General features: G+C 40.4%; 2 protein-coding genes across 2 annotated transcripts; one reads left to right on the top strand and one right to left on the bottom strand.

Moving 5' to 3' along the window:
* Nucleotides 1–1506: 1506 nt before the first annotated feature.
* On the bottom strand, nt 1507–9316 carry LOC311001415 (ras-related protein Rab-38). The gene is made up of 4 exons (XM_083992503.1): nt 8562–9316; nt 3456–3586; nt 3148–3297; nt 1507–2052 (listed from the first exon to the last, which is right to left on the bottom strand). Exons 1-4 carry the CDS (start codon nt 8752–8754, stop codon nt 1828–1830), a joined length of 699 nt encoding a protein of 232 aa, XP_083848629.1. The 5' UTR covers nt 8755–9316; the 3' UTR covers nt 1507–1827.
* Nucleotides 9317–15183: 5867 nt separating this feature from the next.
* On the top strand, nt 15184–20148 carry rab39bb (RAB39B, member RAS oncogene family b; the record flags this gene model as incomplete). The annotated part of the gene is made up of 3 exons (XM_083993468.1): nt 15184–15398; nt 19228–19408; nt 19903–20148. 3 exons carry the CDS (start codon nt 15184–15186, stop codon nt 20146–20148), a joined length of 642 nt encoding a protein of 213 aa, XP_083849594.1.
* Between the last annotated feature and the right edge of the window lie 248 nt (nt 20149–20396).

Raw genomic sequence — 20396 nt, forward strand, 5'->3', positions numbered from 1 at the left:
ATTAAGTAAAGTGCCAACAGGCTTTTTTGGGTAAGATGCTAACCACTTATAACATCACAAAACCCTTGATTTTCTGCTGTAATCCACGCACAAAAACTACCACTAGCAGTGTTTTGAGCTACATATTAATGCAGATAAAATATAAAGCATTTTGGTAGGCTATGGCAAGTTAGCAGGAATGTTTTTGCAACCATTTTAGTTTAGCATGTTAGCAGATAAAGTAGGCTATAAAGTATCTTACTTTGGTATCTTTGCATGTATGATATTTCACATTTTAGCAAAGAGAGCAGGTATTTTAGCCTAGTATATTAGCAGATATAGTATATATATCTGCTAATACAGTTTTCATACTGTTAGCGTACTAAAGTAAGACCTTACTTTACTACGCTAAAGTATGATCGGATTTTAGCTGTGCAGCTAGTATAATATTTTGCATATTAGTTTAGCACTACCAGTAGGCTATAATTACTAGCATCTTGACACAACCCGAGTTTTCAAACTAAAACAGGACTAGCAGTGTTTACAAATGTTTTCAGCACTCGAAAAGTCGTGTAAAGAGGTAAAAAAAAACATGACAGAAGAGATGTGTTTTAAAAAGGAAAACGTTTGAGTGTTGTTGACATAGCCTACTATGATACACAATTATCTCCATTGATGTTTGACGTAAAATAACACATAATACATCTCGTGTTTAAAAAATCGTATTGTTTTTCACAAGCACGTTTGTTGATCCATTTCAAAAACATCCAACTTTCTTACGAGAACAGGGAGTTTCGACCTCAAGATTTATGCGAAAAACAGACCTGCACATTAAAACGTTGCTCCACAGCGCCTTTAGTGGTCGAAAGGTGTCATTAAATTTTCATCTGATCTGTAACTCAACACTATGCAGATGGCAATTTTGCATTTTCAACTTTGCACATCTAAATAATGACAAGACAAACTCAGGCTTTAGTTTCACAGCAGATAAAAAAGACGTAAAATCTTTTTTTAAAATACAAAACTGCAATCTTACAGCCGGTCATGATCAGAGTTGAGCAAAAACATCAAAACGAAGCTTCAAACAGCATCTGCAAAACACATCAGAGCATCTTGTAACAGTTAAATCCTCTTCATTTATACTCTAGGTACAAAGCAAAACTAATTTAAAAGATCTTAATGTAAAACGTCAATAAACCAAGAAGTGGCTGCACCATTCCAGCCACCGCTAAATTAAGTAATTAGCATTTAATTTAGAGACAAATCCATCAAGGGTGATAATAAAAACATTTTCTTTGGCTTTTAAATTAACCAGATGTTGTTTTTCTCACAGTAGCGCCTCCCGTCTGTTCTGCTGCAACAAAAGCATCAAAACAAAATCAAGACTTTCAAAGTGTTCAGGCAATCTGTTATTCACAATGTGAAGGTATTGAAAAATAAAAAGCTTTGCTGTGAAACACAAAATAAAAGATTTTTTGGATTTTTTTTTTGGACAATGGAAAACAAATTCTGATTCAATTTCTGTTGTAAAAAATAAAAGTAACTTCAAGGTTTGTAGAAAAGGTGTTATCTAAAAATATTCTAGTTTTACAAAATCCTAAACTGTACGGTGTCCTGGAGAGGTCAAAACACTGCGGGTTGAGTCAGTTGCATGTGCATGTGTTTTGACCTCTCAGGGCCACCGTAGTTAACTGTTAAAACTACTTCCTTTAACAAAAAGGATCTGTGAAGGCAGAGAACAAGGATGCAGCTCTAAGTTATAACATTAATTATTCAACAACGTGATCTTCACACTCCTCTCCATCTCCGTCCAGTCTTTTTCCCCAGACCCCTCCCTCTCTCCCTCTTTCAGTCGATGTCTCTTTCTCTGGGTTTTAGCGAAGAGCATCCTGAACATCCACCGAGTCCTTTCTCCTTGACGTTGTAGTCGAAGCGAGGCAGAACGAGGACGCTGCCCTCCGGTTCGTTTTTAGCGGCGCCGCCGTTGGTCGCGTCGCTCAGCGCTCTCGCCTCCTCTATAGACACGATGTTTTTCACCAAACATGTGATGGCTGCATCGATGTTGGTGTTGTCCTGGAGAGAGAGAGAGAGTCCGCACTACGTTAGGAACTATAAAAAACTGGGCACTTTCAAATATAGACAAATTGAATAAGTAGATAAATAAAATCTAATCAACCAAATAGAACAGTTGTATGACAATACAACCCTTTGTTTACAGATCTTTTTTTTTTTTTTTTTTAATTTGTTGGCAGCTACAAGTGACAACCAGAGGGAGCCAGATCCATTTTAAAGACCAAAGTAATTAGAGTAAATTATGTTTAACTGGCCACGTAAGTCTTAATAAGTTCTTAGATGTGCATCAACTTCCTTCAGTGGTAAGTTTAGTTTTTATTCTTTTATTCTGCAAGTGTGATTGTGGCACTTCCTGTGTGTCAAATTAAAACTTAGAGACAGACACTGAAGACGAAGGGAAGAGAAAGAGAGACGAGCTAAACATGGAGAGGAAAGAGCAGCTTATTATGGTTACTGTCAGTCTGAAACAGAGAAAAAGTGCAATCACGCATCTTTGCAGAGGAAATAAGAGTGAAGAAGCAGAAAGACAGAAATATAGGTACATCAACATTTAGCATTTCAGTCTAGCACATTACCAGTGTAACATTTAGTCTCAGGCTGTATTCAGACCTGTGGCTTGTTTGCTTTGCTCAGATTCAGGGGCTAAAACAAGACAGTATTCTTCCTCTGGGTCATTTGCGTTCACAGGGTGACAGTCCCAAGGGGTCCAAGGTTGTAAATAAATACCGTGTGAGAACCAACTGTTCTCTCATTGGTCATAAATCTTACCTGGTAGGAGGAGGAGGTTACCCGGGAAAAACAAAAACCATGAAATCGAGGTTTCAATGGGCCTGAAAATTAAAACCTGACCTGGCGAATGGAAGCGAGCCAAAATGAGAGCAGCCCTTCTTGGTAATCTTGGCTGTTTGTTTTATCCCACATCCAAGCACTATGTGTTCACATCTGCCCAAACAAACCGATCTTTGGTTGTTAAACTCTCCCTGTTTTGGAACAACTACTCCAAACGAATTGTGTCTGAAGACGCTCTTAGTTTTGCACGTTAGCAGGTATAATATTTTGTCATTTCCACACAGACAGAGAGAACAAAGGACTTACCTTTGCGGAGGTTTCGTACCAGCCGACAAATCCGTACTCTCTGGAAAAGTTCTCCAATTTGGGAAGTTTTGGGCACAGGCCGTGACGACGCTGGTCGCACTTATTGGCCAATAGCACGGCAGGAACCGGCCTCCCATTGCTCAGAGCAACCTGATGAGAGAAAGTTGAGAAGACAAGGTTTATTTATTGAACACGTGCAGAAATGTAAGTACTATAAAACAAATATGCTGCAGATACATTTGATCTTTAACATGTATTTGTTTATTTCTTTCTCTTCCATATTTCCTTCTCTTGTTCTTAGTCTTTACCTTCGAGTCCAGGTCTCCTTTCCACTTGAGGACGGCCTGAAACGTGGACAGTCTGGTCATGTCGAAGACGACGAGGGCGCCCACCGCCTCCCTGTAGTAAACCCGGGTCATGTTGCCATAGCGTTCCTGCCCTGTTAAAGAAAACAGAGAGGTGTCAGTCACTGTTTCCAGGAGCTGAGCCCTTCATCAAACCTCATTAGAAACCTGAAAATATTCTTAGCTCAAAAGCTAAACTTGATTAGAGACCAACTTAAAATAGAGACAAGGGAAACTTCTTCTCAACCGCAGCGCTGTCCTGACTGTAAGTGAGTGGATTAAGAGACATGAGCTCTTGATTTGCAGAAAAGTTCACATCTGAAGCTGAGGATTTAGAGCTGCAGCTAATAATTATCTAATTGATTAATCTGCCCGTTGTTCCCCCAGATAAAAAACAAAGCAATTATTTCCTCAATAAAATGATAGAAAACAGTGAAGAATTCTTGTTCCCACTTCTCAAGGTGTTGAAACTGAAGATTTTATTTGACCTACGACCCAAAACGTGAAGTTAAGACCCAAATAAACACATCACATCTTCATTTGAAAGGCTGGAACCAGATGAACCAATCTGCTTTTAAAATGACTTGATGAATATAATGAAAAAATAATGAAATAATAATAAAAATTGACTTATCAAACTGTCAGCCAATCAGAGCAGTTCTTATAGTCTAGATAGATAGATAGATAGATAGATAGATAGATAGATAGATAGATAGATAGATAGATAGATAGATAGATAGATAGATAGATAGATAGATAATTATCATGAGGAACTAGAAGTGTTTTTGTCTTCTACTCTGCTGATTTGCGTCATTATTACAGTTGCCAAATTAAAATCTGTGATGTTTTGCTAATAACCAGACGAGTTTCGTCATCGGTGAGATGTGTACGCTGGGAAAGGGGGAAGAAAATGACCCAAAATCTAAACAGCAGCACTATTGAGAAGACGGTGCAGATAAATAAACCTGCTTGTTAGCTCAGAGAGCTGAATTAGCCGTTAGCTCGGGGACAACTGGCTCCGCTCTCTGTGGAGTTTTAATGCTGAGGAATGAAGACGGCCGACTCGGTTCAGGGGAGGAGAAGACGGCGGCTTTGGGTGGAAAATCTGTCACGTTGGTTACAGTGAATTTACAATTTTCCAAGAAACATTAAAAGAAGCAGCACACAGAGTCTCTTCTCCTCAGAGTCTGTGAGTTTTATGTCTAAAAAGTGAAAATGCTCCCTGGATGGTTTGTAAATGGGAAACAGTGAGTTACAGGTAGATACAGAGTGTCGACCTGGTGAGAAAATGTACAGGAATTTTGTCACACTTTAGTTCGTGTGTTTGGAAAAATACATCTTTTGTTGCACCTAAGTACATGTGCATGACCGTGTGTATGTGTGTGTGTCTGAATATGTGAATAAGTCTCTATCCTGGACTGGACGCTAACTTCCTCCACATGATCCTAATATAGTGGTGAATCAGCGAGGGAACATCTGATACACACACACAAATACACACAAACACACACACACACACACACACACTGCACATGACCTGAGAAAACAGCTGATAGAAAAAAACTTGTCGTTTTACATGCTCCTGGACTGAACACACACACACACACACACCAGAGAGGGCCGTGTCCTGACAGCAGATACTATCTTTGTCCTTCGTGTGTGTGAGACACAACATCTGATCACGGATAACAAGGTCAAAGGTCGACACATTCCCGTCCTGTAGACATAATGGGTCAGTTCACACAAGGATCTTCAACAGTTTCAGCTCTTTACTGGAAGCAGAAACTCTACTGACCCTTCAAAATAAAAGTCCTGCAACATTCAAAAAGGTGTGTCCAAAAACTTCCTTTATAAATTTGATGCTTATTGTGAAAGAGTAGCTCAGTGATGGTGGACGACCAAGGGGGCAGTTGTGGGTCTGAGAAGTGAAGCTCACTTCCGCGTTCAAAAAACTGCAATCCCCTCGGCTTCCTCTGGGGGCTGGTGTCAGAAGGGAGCATTCCCCATAGACCCCCATGTTAAAATCACCGATTTTACATCCTCAATAAACATGTTAAAAGCCTGGTGTCAGAACATTTTTTGTCTCAATCGATAGTTTCTACCCCCGCACACACTCTGAGGGGGGTGAATTTTTTTTTAACTCTACCGTTTTACTGTTATTAGGTTAAAATTCTGGCCAATTAGGGCGCGGAAACGTTGAGTGACAGGTCCGAGCAGCTCCGTGGACAGCTGCTTCGAGGCCAGTGGGCGGGTTCTCGGCCGGCCAATCCAACATGGCGCTGTTCAGGCCGCCATATTTGAGTCACAAAAACGACTCCCCAAAACCAATGGGTGACGTCACGGGTGCTACATCCATTCTTTTTACAGTCTATGTGGACGACGTTAGCTTCACATCTGGCTAAACTTGTTGGATTTCCAATGGAAATTTTGCATTAGATCTTAAAAAGACATTTAGCTTGTAGCAACGGCATGCATTGGTAGGTGTTTGTTGGTATTAATTATGTGTGTCTAACTGTCTATCTAAACTCCTTAAAAAAAGTTCAGAAACGTTATTTTTTGGGGACGTTATATGTTTAGCCCTGTTGTTCATTCCACAGATGTAGGATCCTTAGTTGTACCTTGTTGTAAAGTTGACTAATCAGGCTTTCCAGTGATATAAAATACAACACCACTTGGTGTTTTTAAAGGGGAGAAATGATTGACTGAAATTACATTTCCAAACTTTTTTTTGAGGAGTTTGTCAATAACTGGAAATGATCTAGTGTCTTCTTTTGTGACAGATCTAATGTCATGTAATGCACTGTCATATCTTTATCTATCGCACTCTGTCTGTGTTTCCACAGATACCGCCACCACACTGTGTGCTATTTCTTGTCTCTTAACAACATCTATTGCACGTCTGCCCGTCCTGGGTGAGGGATCTCTCTGTTGCTCACCCTGAGGTTTCTCCAATTTTTCCCTGTTAAAAGAGTTTTCCAGGGAGTTTTACCTCAGTCGATGTGAGGGTGTAAGGGCAGAGAGTGTTGTTATGATGCCATGTAAAGCCTTTTGAGACAGACTGTTTGTAAAAATGGGCTATACAAATAAAATTGCCTTGCCTGGCCTAATGCAAAACTTCCGCTAGAAACCGGACACTTAAACTCAGAGTGACAATAACTGTTTTTTGCCTTGTTACTTCGAAAAAAAATCAACATTACTTGCTAATTTAATCTCAACACCATGTATTGAGTGTTGTGTGTGTGTGTGTGGGGGGGGGGGGGCATGTTTAACAAAGGAGCAGCTGAGACATCACTTCCTCCAGATAAACACTTGCTCATTCACACTAAACTGTGATGCAATTATCACTTCCACACACGAAGACAGATAATCTGCCAACTCTGTGTGTGTGTGTGTAAATGTGTGTGTGTCCCACTGACCCTGTTTAAAAGACCTCATGCGGCGTCTCCAGTGTGAACTCATCACCGGCTGCTGGTCTAAAGTCCACCTGTCTGAGCCGGACTCATGTAAACGACGGCTCTTATCATCCGAGTCGTGTTGCTCAACAGCCGCAACGCTCAGTGAGAAGAGATGGGAGATAAACTACAACACACTTTAATGTGTGTGTGTGCGAGTGCGAGTGCAAGAGACGAGTGTTTGTGCAATCAAATTATATGCAAGCGCAGAGACGTGATGGTTTTATGAGCTGCGTACAAAGAGCTTTTCTTGTTGTAACATCATCATCATCATCTGGAAAGCAGCGGAGTGCATCGGAGGGTAACTTTAACATCTCCTCTGCAGAAGTAAGAGGTTAACCACATCTTCTGGGCGCTGCCTTGTCATGTCATGCATCATCATGGTGGGATGTGTCAGCAAGAAGCAGCCGACAAGTGAGAAACTGCACATTATCGTTCCTACTTTTAGGGTTCTGCTCCTTCGTTGACTTGTAGTTACCACTTTTACGATTTGCAATGGCCCAGAGATCCGACATTTTTAAGACTGTCGACACAAAAATATCTACAGTGACTCACCAAAGCATTAAAATGAGATGTCTGATTAAATTCTGGCTAATCAAAACTCACATTCAGTTACTCTGTGGCTGCAAAAGCAAACATATTAGATGTTAAAAGGGCATCTTATATGTTTGCTGTGACCAAGTTCAAATACACAATCTAACATTGTACATCTTTCATTTTCTGACAACATAAACCTATGATTAAAACATGAATCTGATTACTTACCCATATCGAAGGCACAATTGAAAAACAATCGTTCTTCAAGCAAAAACAGTTACAGGAAAATATGCTGTAGTTTCAGCCTCTTCACAATCCAATCAACACAACTCAAGACTATATAGCTAATTGGCAGCCATATGCATAAATAAACAGATCAATATCAAACATTTTGACTTTTAAGTCCCATTATTGGGCATTTACAGTTAATGTAATACACTGTAATGGGGTTATATGCACATCTATGTGTTAAAGTGTACAGTGTATCCTTGGTGCATATCAGTCACTCTGCACTATAACATTGTGCACAATAACTTATTTAGTAGTATTTGTATATACCTTTATTCTATTCTTTTATATAGTATATGTGTATTTATCATATACGGTATGCATATTTCCTTTTTTTAGTATATGCGTATCTTTTGCACTAGAATATTTTATATTATTATTCTATTCTATTTTTGGTACTTTTATGTTTGCACCTGACACCAAGACAAGTTCCTCATGCTGTAAACTGACCTTTACTGCTCTTGGCAATAAAACAGTTCTGATCAAGCAGAAAATATCCATTGCAATATAAATATATATGAAGTTGTGAACATTTAGGACAAAAACTCTTAGAAATATGATAAATAAAGCCACTCATTATACCTGGTTGTAGCTAATGGACTGTGTGCAGGAAAACTGTTTTCACATCATCATTGTTTCACCCGGGAGTGTCCTTATCATCGTCACGTGCTTAGGAAAAGTAGAGTTTGGCCATGCAAATCAGCTGCTCTTTAAACACCGATGGTTTATATACAACTAGAGGTGCAACATCTCACACCACAAACACACACACAGAATACACTTTGTCACTCACCGGCGATGTCCCAGAGCTGCAGCCTCACCACCGTCTTGTGATCCCAGTTGAGCACCTTGAGGGCGAAGTCCACCCCGATGGTGGCGCGGTAGTGCTGGGAGAACACCTGGTGCACGTAGCGCTTGATGATGGACGTCTTGCCGACACCGAGGTCACCGATGACCAGGACTTTGAGCAGGCGCTCGTGCTGCATCGCTGCTCCCTGCTGCGGGTTAGAGAGAGCGCGTGCCCTCCTCCTCCTCCTCCTTCTTCTTCAACGGTTTGGCACAGTGAGGTCTCCAATTATGGGTTCCGCTCCGCATGAGAGAAACAAGAGTTGCAAAAACGCAGAGGGTTTGGCCAACGACGGCAGCCCTGAAGTCATGTATGGAGGCGAATATTTAAATAGGCTGCGTGCAGCTTTCCTATTACTTGGAGAACAAAAAAAGCATTTTAGTTTTCATTTGTTTTTAGATATATTGTCTCCACAAAGTTAACAGGAAAAAAAAATTAGAAAATAAAAGCGAAATACGCACTTTACTTGGCCCACCGCCTATTTTAAGACTGATAAGATAAGAAGGAAAGGTTGTTGAAGTAAATACTAGCTAAAACAAGTTGTTTAAAAGCGTAAAGTAAAAATTTGTGGACGTAAAATGAGATTATTTTAGAAAAACAACTAAATAAAAACATTAAAAAGTCGACTAAAAGTTGTAGTTTGCTGTGTTTTGCCTGCGGTTTGTGTGCTCATCTCCCTCCAGTGTTTGGTCCGCTGCCATGTCCTCACACTGACGGTTATAAACAGCTTAGAGCCGCTGCTGCTGCTGCTGCTGCTGGAGCTGGAGCTGCTGACCACGCCCACCCCATCCCCACTCCTCCTCGCGCTGGCAGCGAGTGCGCGCGCGTCTGTTTTTAAGGCATCATATCAGACAGGTTACCTGGGGACACTGAGGGAGTTTGGGTTAGGTTGTCCCGACTCCTGTCCATGGAAAGTCAGACTCTGAGTCTTGTCATCACTGACTGATTGCTAATGCTTTAAGTCTGATAGAAGTAGCCTATATTCTTTGTGTAGATTGAGTGTTACATACTGTATGTGCTATCTTGTTTTTTCTTCTATGTGTCCTGCCCTCTTTTATATACAGTCTATGGTCGGGACTGCAGATGCAAATAAGCTCTGAGCTAACTCTGGTATAATGCATTAAATTGCAACAATGCTCAATAATGTAGCCTATATGGTCCCTCTACAAAAAAAGATAATAATATAAATGTCCAAAACTACGGAAGCCCTACAAGCTCAATATAGATACATTAACTTTGGAAAACACATGACAAATCTTCAAATTCAGTCCCTGCACACAACATAAAGTATTTCCAGTGTTGTCCCAGTAGTGCCAGTGGCTTGGGTTTGAGCTCTCTAGGCCACCGTAGTTAGGTGTATTTTATTGGAAGCATTGGTGAATCATGTGGCTGCAACTCAAACTGAATTTTACTGTCTTTATTCATTATCATTCCTCAGTTTGTTATACTAATTTGTTTACTTGTGGATTTTATAATAATTTTATTCTATTGTATTGAGGATTGTGTATCGTCTGTGGTTTCATAATAGAATTGAATTTCTCGTATTTTATTATTTTATTACTTCCACGTGCTTCTTTTTGTTTGTCCTTATTTTCTTCTGCACAGTGAATCCTCTTGAGTATATTTATACTTTTTTGGCATTATGTGAAACACAGGTTTTAATGTGTCATTATACTTTCATATCAATTCAAATAAATAACAAAAATTCTAAACAAGTTTTGTTGCAGATCAGATCCCATGATTGTCAAAGTCTTGCCTTTCTTGCCAAGTTTTGCATTCATAAGTGTAAATTTCCCAAAACACGACCTAATTTTATTTTGTTATAACAATATTGTCTTCAAAAACTATTAAAACCATGACATTATGCTCCTCCCACTTCAATGTTTTACTATTATCCTTTTTTTTTTCTTTTTTTTTTTAGAATTCCCTTTTGGACAAGAAACTACACTTCCCACCATGCAGCGCGTCCACTTCCGCGTATGCTCCGTGCGCTCGTGCTCACATGGCCAGCGCAGCTTGTGTGTTTGTGCAGCCCCTCTCTTGTTGCACTAATTGAGACTCTCTGAAAGTAAAGCTCACAGAAATACACAATCGCAAGAAGAATATTTATAATATAATTATTATTGCAATGACAAAGCCTTTTTTTATTGATATTTTATTCCATAGGCTATTAAGTCTATTGATTTTTTTTTTAAATAATAATCTTTTATTTGTTTTATCTATATAGCTATCCATGCTCTTGCAGAGATGTGTTACTCCACCCTGTCGCCTGTGTGTTTGACCGTGGCTGTTGCTGCTGCTGTTGTTGTTGTTGCGCCTCTACCCGGTCCTTTACGGTAGTGGTACTGATGCGGGATGAGTCAGGCTATATGATGCTGCTGCTGCCATTTCATCAGCAGCAACACACCACCACCACACAAACCTACAAGGCTACAAGGCTACAATCACACAGGCAGGCAGCAACGGACCGAGATGATACCGCGGGATTCCCCTCCTGTGCCAGCAACAGCAGCACCGAGCATCCTGTCGTCTTAGAAGAGAAAAACAAAACAAGAAGAACCACTCGGAGGTTTTCTATTCGTGACTCGTTTCGTGCTGAAAAGCGCCAGATCCGCTTTCTTTCTTTCTTTTTTTATCATCATCTCCTGCACCTGCTTCGGGGTTGGAGGTGGGAGGAGGCGCGTTTCTCTCTCTCTCTCTCCCTCCATCTATCTCTCTTTGAGCTCTCGATCGGGCCTGATACTAACGAGGAAATCAACCACCCCCCTCCACCCCCAGCCTCCTCCTCCACCTCCTCCTCCCATCCTGACTCAACCGGGCCCTAGCTGCTTTGCCTGTGTCGCCGCGGGCTTCGAGATAAACATCGACTCCCGAAGGCTTACTACTATTATTATTGTTATTTTATTTTTTTACATTTCGTTTGCTGTTGCGTCCGGACGGAGCAGGATCGATGCCAGTCGGACCCGTCGGTGCCATGGAGCCCACCACCACAGCAGCAGCAGCCTCGTCCTGAGCACCGCGAGGAGAGGAGAGCAGAGCGACCATCCCGGCCTAAAGTCCACTCCACTCCTGCCCCGAGTAGGCTCCGTTTTTTTTATTCCACCATCTATACTTACTACTGTCTGTGTGTCTTGTCGGTTATCACGGTGCTTTAACGCGCCGTTAAGCCTTTTTTTATTATTATTATTTTCTTTTTTCCCCCTCTCTCCGCCGGTCGTGATGTGCACTGGCCTATTAATAGCCTGCAATCAAAACAACCAGTCTGTTCAATTGCTATAGTATATAGCTATATCTGTATATGTATAGATTAACCATAACCACAGTGTCATATGGTGATTGTCAAAGTGCAGCATGCAGCCACTGACTGCTGGTCTGTCTGTTCCTCCAAACTGACCCCCCTCCCTTATTATAACGCATCCGGTGTAAGAGCCCATAAGGCGGCTATTCACCGGGGATTCGGCCACTAATGTTTGCATACCGACCGGCCTACGCAACCCGACTCCACAGACTCCACTCAACGCAGGGGGTGATGGGAGGCTGCATGTGTCTGGCTCCCTGCCCGCCTGATGATGATGGTGATGATGGTGGTGGCTCTGCATGGTCACTGATGGCTAGTGTGAAGATAATAAGAACATAGATAAGATAATAAGAGCCTTATTTCTCCTTTTGCTACTGTACAAACTGGTGGTGAAATAGTGACATTACTATACAAAGAATTGGTTCAAATAAGGGATATTGAATGTGTTTATGATTAATTTGGCTGTGGATAACCAAAGAAAAATATGTGCAGTGACAGATATAGTGATGTTGACTCTGAAAATGTAAATAACAGAAATTCAAAAAGACTAATTTGGGATTTGGGACATCCAAAGCACTGATAAACACCCAGATTTAAAATACTGTAGATATCAATCCATTGAATTCAGCCACAGCGGGAAACATCACATCACCTTGTAAAAGTTGAGATAAAACAACAATGGATATGTTTTCTGAGCTGTTTAACACACCTTATGTTCAGTCCAACATTAAACCTAATCAATGTTGAGGCCAGCACAGGAGCATGGGATCAATATTTATAGCTTTTCTTAAGTGCATCAAGGATCAGTTGCACTGGTTTGACTCCTCTGGGTTAATTAGTAGGCTACATGCAAATTTCACCTCAGTAATGATACTAGACATTTTTAAGAGTTAATTTGACCAGTGAGAGTTTTTGAGTGAAATGCTGTAGTTTGTTCTTTGTTGTAAAGTAAATCAACATTATATTGCCAAATATTATCAGAAAAATATACTCGAATGTGTAATACATTCAGACTGATATTTTGTCATTAATATATTTTACCAAAGCTAGCTAGCAGAAGCAGCTATAGCAAATTCATAAATATAGGGTCAAGTTTAGCTTAATCTGCATTGTAACCTCAGTTCTCAGATCAATGTAGTAGAGTAAAAAGTGTGATATTTCTTCCTGGAGTTTAAGGAAGCAGCTAGAAATGAAAATAGCACAGGAACTAGCGCTAAATTGCACCTCCGAATGTTATAGCTACTTCCCCATCACTGGTTTTATCATAATTAACACAAATATACAAATGTTAGCGTAATATTGGGGGGGGAAATCTGCAAGAAAAATAGCCTACAAAGTAAGCACTCACCATAGTACTCTCTTATTTGGGGGGTGGTCTCGTATTCAGATGCCAAAGCCTCTATCAAAAAGGGCATTACAACCAATAATCCAAAAAGCAGGCTTATTAAAACATCAATTGATGCCATCAAGTGACTCGAAAAGCTTAAGAGGATTTTCTTTTATATCTCGTGGTTTTAACTGAAGCACGCACTGAATACAATGAAGCACAGTGGGTTGTGTGTGTGTGAGAGTGGGAGGGGACGGGCGGGGAAGTGAATGTGTGGGCAATAAGCCAATTAAAGGTTATATAGGTCAGTGATTGAATCAAAGCAGAACCAGTCAAGGAATATGTATTGTTTTAATATTTGTCGCCCTCTGTGACGGCCCAGTGTTTGCGTTTAGTGTAACGTTACAGAGAGACTGAAGGGATTCATAGTGGATTTTTTTTTTTTTAATAAAGAATACCATAAATGTCCTCATGATAAATACACACTGAGGCCTTCCAGATGCCCTTTATAGGAGTGGGTGGAAGTATACTGCTGGGTAATGCCAGCTGAGACAGAAAATAAAAGAATCATAAAATATAATTTTTACAAGGCTATGAAGTTATTGCTGTCAAAAGAGCACACCAATGTTGATGTGTAGGAATATTACAAAAGGGTAAAGATTATGCTACTACTGTGTGTGGATGGTAGCTAGCCTACTGTAACCACCACAGTACATTTACCTACGGTAATAATTACTGTCAGCTACACTTTAAGCTACTGTTAGCATAGCTACTTGGCTTGTGTATTTCCATCTCAGGGTACTTGATACACGTGGTTAATATGCGTTCACAGATCCCAGACCACAGAGCTGAGCACTCTTTTCGTCAACACTAATAAAAAAGATTTTAGTCAGGCTATGTTACAAGCTTGTCTTACAATGCTGGAAAACCAGCTGGGAGACTGAGTGAGGGAATAATAAATATAGCCTACCATTTTTTACATTGTGTGTTGGTTGTATATTGACCCAAATATTATGATTTTAATTAGTCTATTTGTGTCAATAAAATTAGGATTAGCCTAACTAACTCACTAACTAACTAACTAACTAACTAACTAACTAACTAACTAACTATCTTGAAATTCAAGGTGAAATGTTGTAGTTTTTAAGTCTACTCCACTACATTTATATGGTTATTTTAAGATTTTAGACACACACAGCAGCAGCAGCAGCAGCAGTAGAGGTAGAGGCTACCGGAAGTAGTAAGCTAGCTACTTCAGTGTTTTTTGGTCAGAACTTGCACTCACAACTCAGTCAAATTTTAACCAAAACCCATGATACACACATTTTTACATTCAGTGTGACTTACATTTTCGAAGAATATCATCTTTTCGATGGGTCATTGTGAAGAAACGTCCATAAATCGGATTTGTTATCACAGGACAAACGACGAACTACAGAACTTCACTGGCAGACAATCTTCACGTTTTTCTGTTTCCTATAACGACACACTGTTATCTGACTGTATGTTTCAAACTGCAAATGGGAAGTTTTGATACTTATTCGGCATATTATAAAATATAATACCGGTTTACCAGAAAATACTATGCTAATAACTTGATTCAGTGGTCGGCCGCACAGCTTTACTTCCTTCTCACATCCTCAAAGCATCATGGGAAGTGTAGTGTTACAAAACGTGGACCAGGATAGGCGTGATATAGCCAGCTGTTTATTATAGAGATACCTAACATTATTTTATCTACATGCACATACAGACTACACTACACTACACTCATTTACCAATAGTAGCAGATTAATCTAATTATGTTGATCTCTCTCTCTCTTTCTTTCTCGTGCACGCACTCGCGCACGCGCCCCTCCAACACTCACACCGCAGTCCAGAGACAGACCAATAGACCGACCCGCAGAGCCACAGACAGACAGACAGACGCGCACGGCCAAGTCATGGAGGCGATATGGCTCTATCAGTTCCGGCTGATCGTCATCGGGGACTCCACGGTGGGCAAGTCGTGTCTGATCCGGCGGTTCACGGAGGGTCGCTTCGCCCAGGTGTCGGACCCCACCGTCGGCGTGGACTTCTTCTCCCGGCTGGTGGAGATCGAGCCCGGGAAGAGGATCAAGCTGCAGATCTGGGACACCGCGGGTCAGGAGCGCTTCAGGTGAGACCAGAGCAGAGCAGAGGGACATTCATATTCACTCATGTAGCCTAATATTACCATAATAATCTGGGCATCCTCACAGGACGAGTTTAGTGAACTGCAGTCTGTAGCCTCTGGTGTTTTGTCCTCTCCTGGATTTTAATAGATTTATAGGGAATAAGTGATTTCTTGGAGATAACATATAGTGCATCCATAGTGCTAAATTGTAAGATAGCCTAATAAAGGAGTATAGGTATTTAGATGGCTATTAGGCTATGTAGCCTAAGTAAAAGTAGAAAAATATGTTGATCTTATTATAAATCTTAATGATAGCTGCTGCTGAGTATAATAGTAGGCTATAGTAGGCTAATATAATGGACCTGAGTCCGTAATAAAGATTATCTATCTATCTATCTATCTATCTATCTATCTATCTATCTATCTATCTATCTATCTATCTATCTATCTATCTATCTATCTATCTATCTATCTATAAGGCATCATGTTTACAGAGATGGTATTATAAATATGAATGTGGAACATATTTTGTAACATTTCAAAGGATCATGTCCGCTGTAAAAAGCTCAGTTTGGCACACTAGGAAGTGAAGAGTTGTAAGTGTATGTTCCTACAAAAGCAGCTGATGTTGAGTTTATACAGGAACAGAAACATCACCAGCAGCTTCCCGATATGTAAAAGAGAAACTCAAGTTTCGTCATTCATTGGAAATGTACAGGTCACATACTGTAAGAAGTCCCATGATGCATGATAACAGACTGACAAGTGATCTCTGGGAAATGCAGCACAGCATGAATGAAAACAAGGAAGTTGTGGTTTACCACTTTAACGTTGACTCTTTTGGAAACAAAAAAAGCACCATCTCTGGTAAATTCGTTCTCTCTATCTCATGAATATTTAATGGGAAAATGGAGCAGCTACTGTGGATAGATGTCCTGTAGGGCAATAGCTGACCTCTGACCTCTTCCTTGAGGGGTTGGGGGTGTGAAAACGTAATTTCCTCATAGGGATCAATAAAGCGTCACATTATTTCAAGATAGATTAGAAGAAAGATAGATGAAAGATTAGAAATGATTAGATATGGGATTAACAGCTGCCACCACACAGAACGTGCAATAAAGCTGCCATTTTGGTACATTTTTAAAAATGCAAACCAGCATTTAATGGCAAATAAAATGTAATAATTTTCAAGCTAGAAATTAAGCACATAGCCCAGAGGTCTTAAAACTGGAATTGCTACCTGAAACTAATTTGTGTGCCTGCACAAAAAAGAAAGAGTCGTTATTTAAATGAGGTTTGAGATGATACAAACAGGAAAAAATTACCTAAGGGGTTGTTTCTAACAAGTACGGTAAACAATTCCACCTTTAAAATAGACCTGTTTTTGAGTCTAAACATGGTTTTGTTTCACACTGCTAGAAGTGTTTTTAAATTGTGTTAATGACATAAAGAAAAATAATTATAGAGGGTGTCTTAAGGTAACTTTTGTTCACACTGGTAAACAAGTTCTTCATTTCAGGTTTTATTATAACGTTCTACTTAATTATTCACTAATGTCGTCCACTGGTTTACACCTTATTCTCACCACAGTTCTTAATATAATACCAGACTACATGCTGCCGTAATTGACATGTACATGTGTCACTGTATTATAAAACTATTACCACATCAACAAAATAACCAAATAAAACACATTAAATAAACAAATAAAATATATTCATAAAGATGAAACAATAACTTAAAACAGGGTGGAGCTAGGAATATGAGAGCTATTAAAAGAGATGACTGTAATGCTAATGCTAATGCTAATAAGATATGTATGTATATAAAGTCCTGATGATGAGTCGTATGTATCTCATCCTAAGACACAAGCACATTCATCTCTCCTCACCATCCTGGCAGAAGGAAGCTGGTCTCACCTGTCAGCATGATTGCCGTCTCCATAGCAACTGTGACACATCCCTCCCAGACCGAAGGACATATCAGAACATTTTTTATTCATCCACATTCCACACAATACAAAACACCAAGGGGCCGTTATCATGAAGATGTCTATGCTATTTTTGTTAAAAGAAAAAGCAAAACAAAACAAAACAAAACAATTATCATATTTTGTTGACATAAGCAAAGCAACCTGACTTAAACTGTGACGTGTGAAGACACTTGTTTTGACATAGCCTATTTCCTGAGGCAAAGAGTATCACCTATTTATGGTTACACAACCTCAGTGACCTGTTTTTTAAAGCTTTTACATCCTCGGCAGGTACAAATAGAGAAATAGAGGCCCAAGACAGGAAAATCTGAAATTATATAACTTACCGACATTGGTTTTATTTGACAACAAGAGACATTAAGAATGAAATCAGTCTTATACTTTGTCCCAATGTAGTGATTAAGCTAGTCTCCCATTTTACACACCTCTGTTTTAAGATATTTTGGGATTTTGTGACACCATTACTTTATTTTTTGGTGTTTGTTGCTTCCCTTCTTCTAACCTGATGACGCTGATCTCTCCTTAGTCACTGCTGCTTCATCTGTGTGGTCCTTGCTTCCATAAATACACACACACACACACACGCATGCATGTGTGCGTGTTTGTGTGTGCGTCGAATCAAATGAATCACTCGCTGCTTCTGAGTTGGTTTTTTTGCCACCTACTCCTCCCTTACACTGTACCATCTCTGTCAACTAATCCCCCCCCCCCCCACTTATTCCTCTTTCTCGACACGTAGGCTATCTCTTTCCGACTCTTCCTCAAACCTATAATTTTCCTCCTCGTTATATTTATGTTGACGTTCTCTCTTGTGCGGATATTGTGGGAAGATAGACTCCTCATAAGAGGGTTGGGTGTGTGTTTGTGCGCAATCCGGGGTGTCAAGTCTTGTCAAAATCCAGCAGCCCTCGTCCTCCCAGTCGGACTGCAGTGATGAGGTAGTTACGTAAAATCCAACCTCAGGATTCTGCTTTCCCCTCCCCTGACACTCCTGTTTAAATATTGATATTTTTGCATCAATCGACCTTGCTACTGGAAGTACAGTTATTTGATTTAAAGTTTGATATAATGAAAAATAAATCACTGTAATCTTCAGGTTATCATTTTAGCATAATAATAACTTGTTCTCGCCTTCTCAGCTGCTGCAGCACCAGACACCTCCATCACTTCTGTGGTTTTTCCCTCCTTTCACGCTTCCTGTCAACGGCTTCTGTCTCTGATTAGCATTTCCCCCGAGATTATAAAGTTTATAAGCCTATCCTTTTCACAGAATCTTGCCAATTCTTTGTTTCTTTATGCTGAAGTTAGGTACTGTAACAGCCTTCTCCTTTCTAAAACCAGAAATCCTACAATTTGGATTGGATGGATTTCGAAGTCTTTGACCTGCAAATGTTAGTCTAATAGCTTACTGTTGGCAAACCTCACCAGATTTGCTTTCTAAGTAGCCTAACATTAGTAAGCAACACTAAAATACAATACAAACACCAACTTTATAGGCAACATTAAAGGAGCTATGTGTAAGATTGGCTAATGCTACATAGTTAGCATGAACATCTGTAAATGAACAGCTTTAACCTGAGGTGGAAACAACGCCAATGTTAGCTCTAGTCACCATAACATCTAGTTATTTTTCTACTCAAGTATGCTTACCAGCTAGCATGTCCTTGTAGTCTCCTAACTGCCCACTATCACCAACTATTCAATAATTTGTCTTTTTAAATTGCCCATAAAAGACTAATGGCCAGCTGCCACTACTATAATCTCTTGTATAATAAAAACAACGATGGTTCTTCACACCACTAGCATTAACTGTTCTAACCCTTTTTATGTCCTCTGCAGGTCCATCACCAGGGCTTACTACCGTAACTCTGTGGGCGGGCTCCTCCTGTTCGACATCACCAATCGCCGCTCCTTCCAGAACGTCCACGATTGGCTGGAGGAGGCTCGCAGCCACGTCCAACCCCACAGCATCGTCTTCCTTCTGGTCGGCCACAAGTGCGACCTAGAGTCACAGCGCCAGGTGTGTAGATAGATACAGTAGACAGCTCAACTGAAATACGAACACAACAGTTTCTTATCATCTGTCTTGTGTAGTGGAATCTTTTGAATGTTATGTAATGCACGATATGTCAAAGTGTGCAGGTTTAAAAATAATCTTTTGTTCACATTTAGATCAGCACACGTTTGGATCAGTGGCGAGTCGTCACTGATTGTTGAATTCTCTCGGGGGCAGCTGGATGACAGGAAGCAAAAATATCACCATTGAAAATTAGACATTATAAGATTACACTGCAAAGCACTCTGCACAACAGTGTCTCAGTAGTCATATAATAAAATGTTTTAAGAGCGAGATTGCAATCAAATGAACCAGGCCTTACATAATTTTGTAATGCCTTTTCCACATAATCGTGGAAGGCTAATTTTGTAGCTGCTTGGCTGGAACCATCTTAGTGAGGCCTATGTTTTTTTGTTGCACGAGTTCCCACATCTTATCTAATTGATTTGATCTCCTAGGTGACCCGCCAGGAGGCAGAGAAGCTGGCCGGAGCGTACGGGATGCGCTACATCGAGACGTCGGCCCGTGACGCCATCAACGTCGAGCACGCCTTCACCGAGCTGACCAGAGACATCTTCGCCTTGGTGCGGTCCGGCGACATCACGATCCAGGAGGGCTGGGAGGGCGTGAAGAGCGGATTCGTCCCCAACGTGGTTCACTCCTCCGAGGAAGTGACCAAGAGTGACCGCCGCTGTCTCTGTTGATCTGGGAAAAAAAAGCTTTGACCGAAAGGGACTGAAGGTGAAGAGGAGAGGGAAGGATGTTGTTCTTCCTTCAAACTGAATTACAGAAGGGGATGTTTGAGGGATTTCGAGAAAAAGTCTGGCAGAAAACGGCAAAGGACACCTTAAACATGGGTGGGTTGTGCCCATTTCTACTGTAAATCCGTTTTATTTGTCACATAGGACGGATCACAGATGCTCATTTACTTGCGAGAGCTCCCATGATTCAA

The sequence above is a fragment of the Trachurus trachurus genome (genome assembly GCF_905171665.1).
Source record: "Trachurus trachurus genome assembly, chromosome: 18".
Taxonomy (NCBI): domain Eukaryota; kingdom Metazoa; phylum Chordata; class Actinopteri; order Carangiformes; family Carangidae; genus Trachurus; species Trachurus trachurus.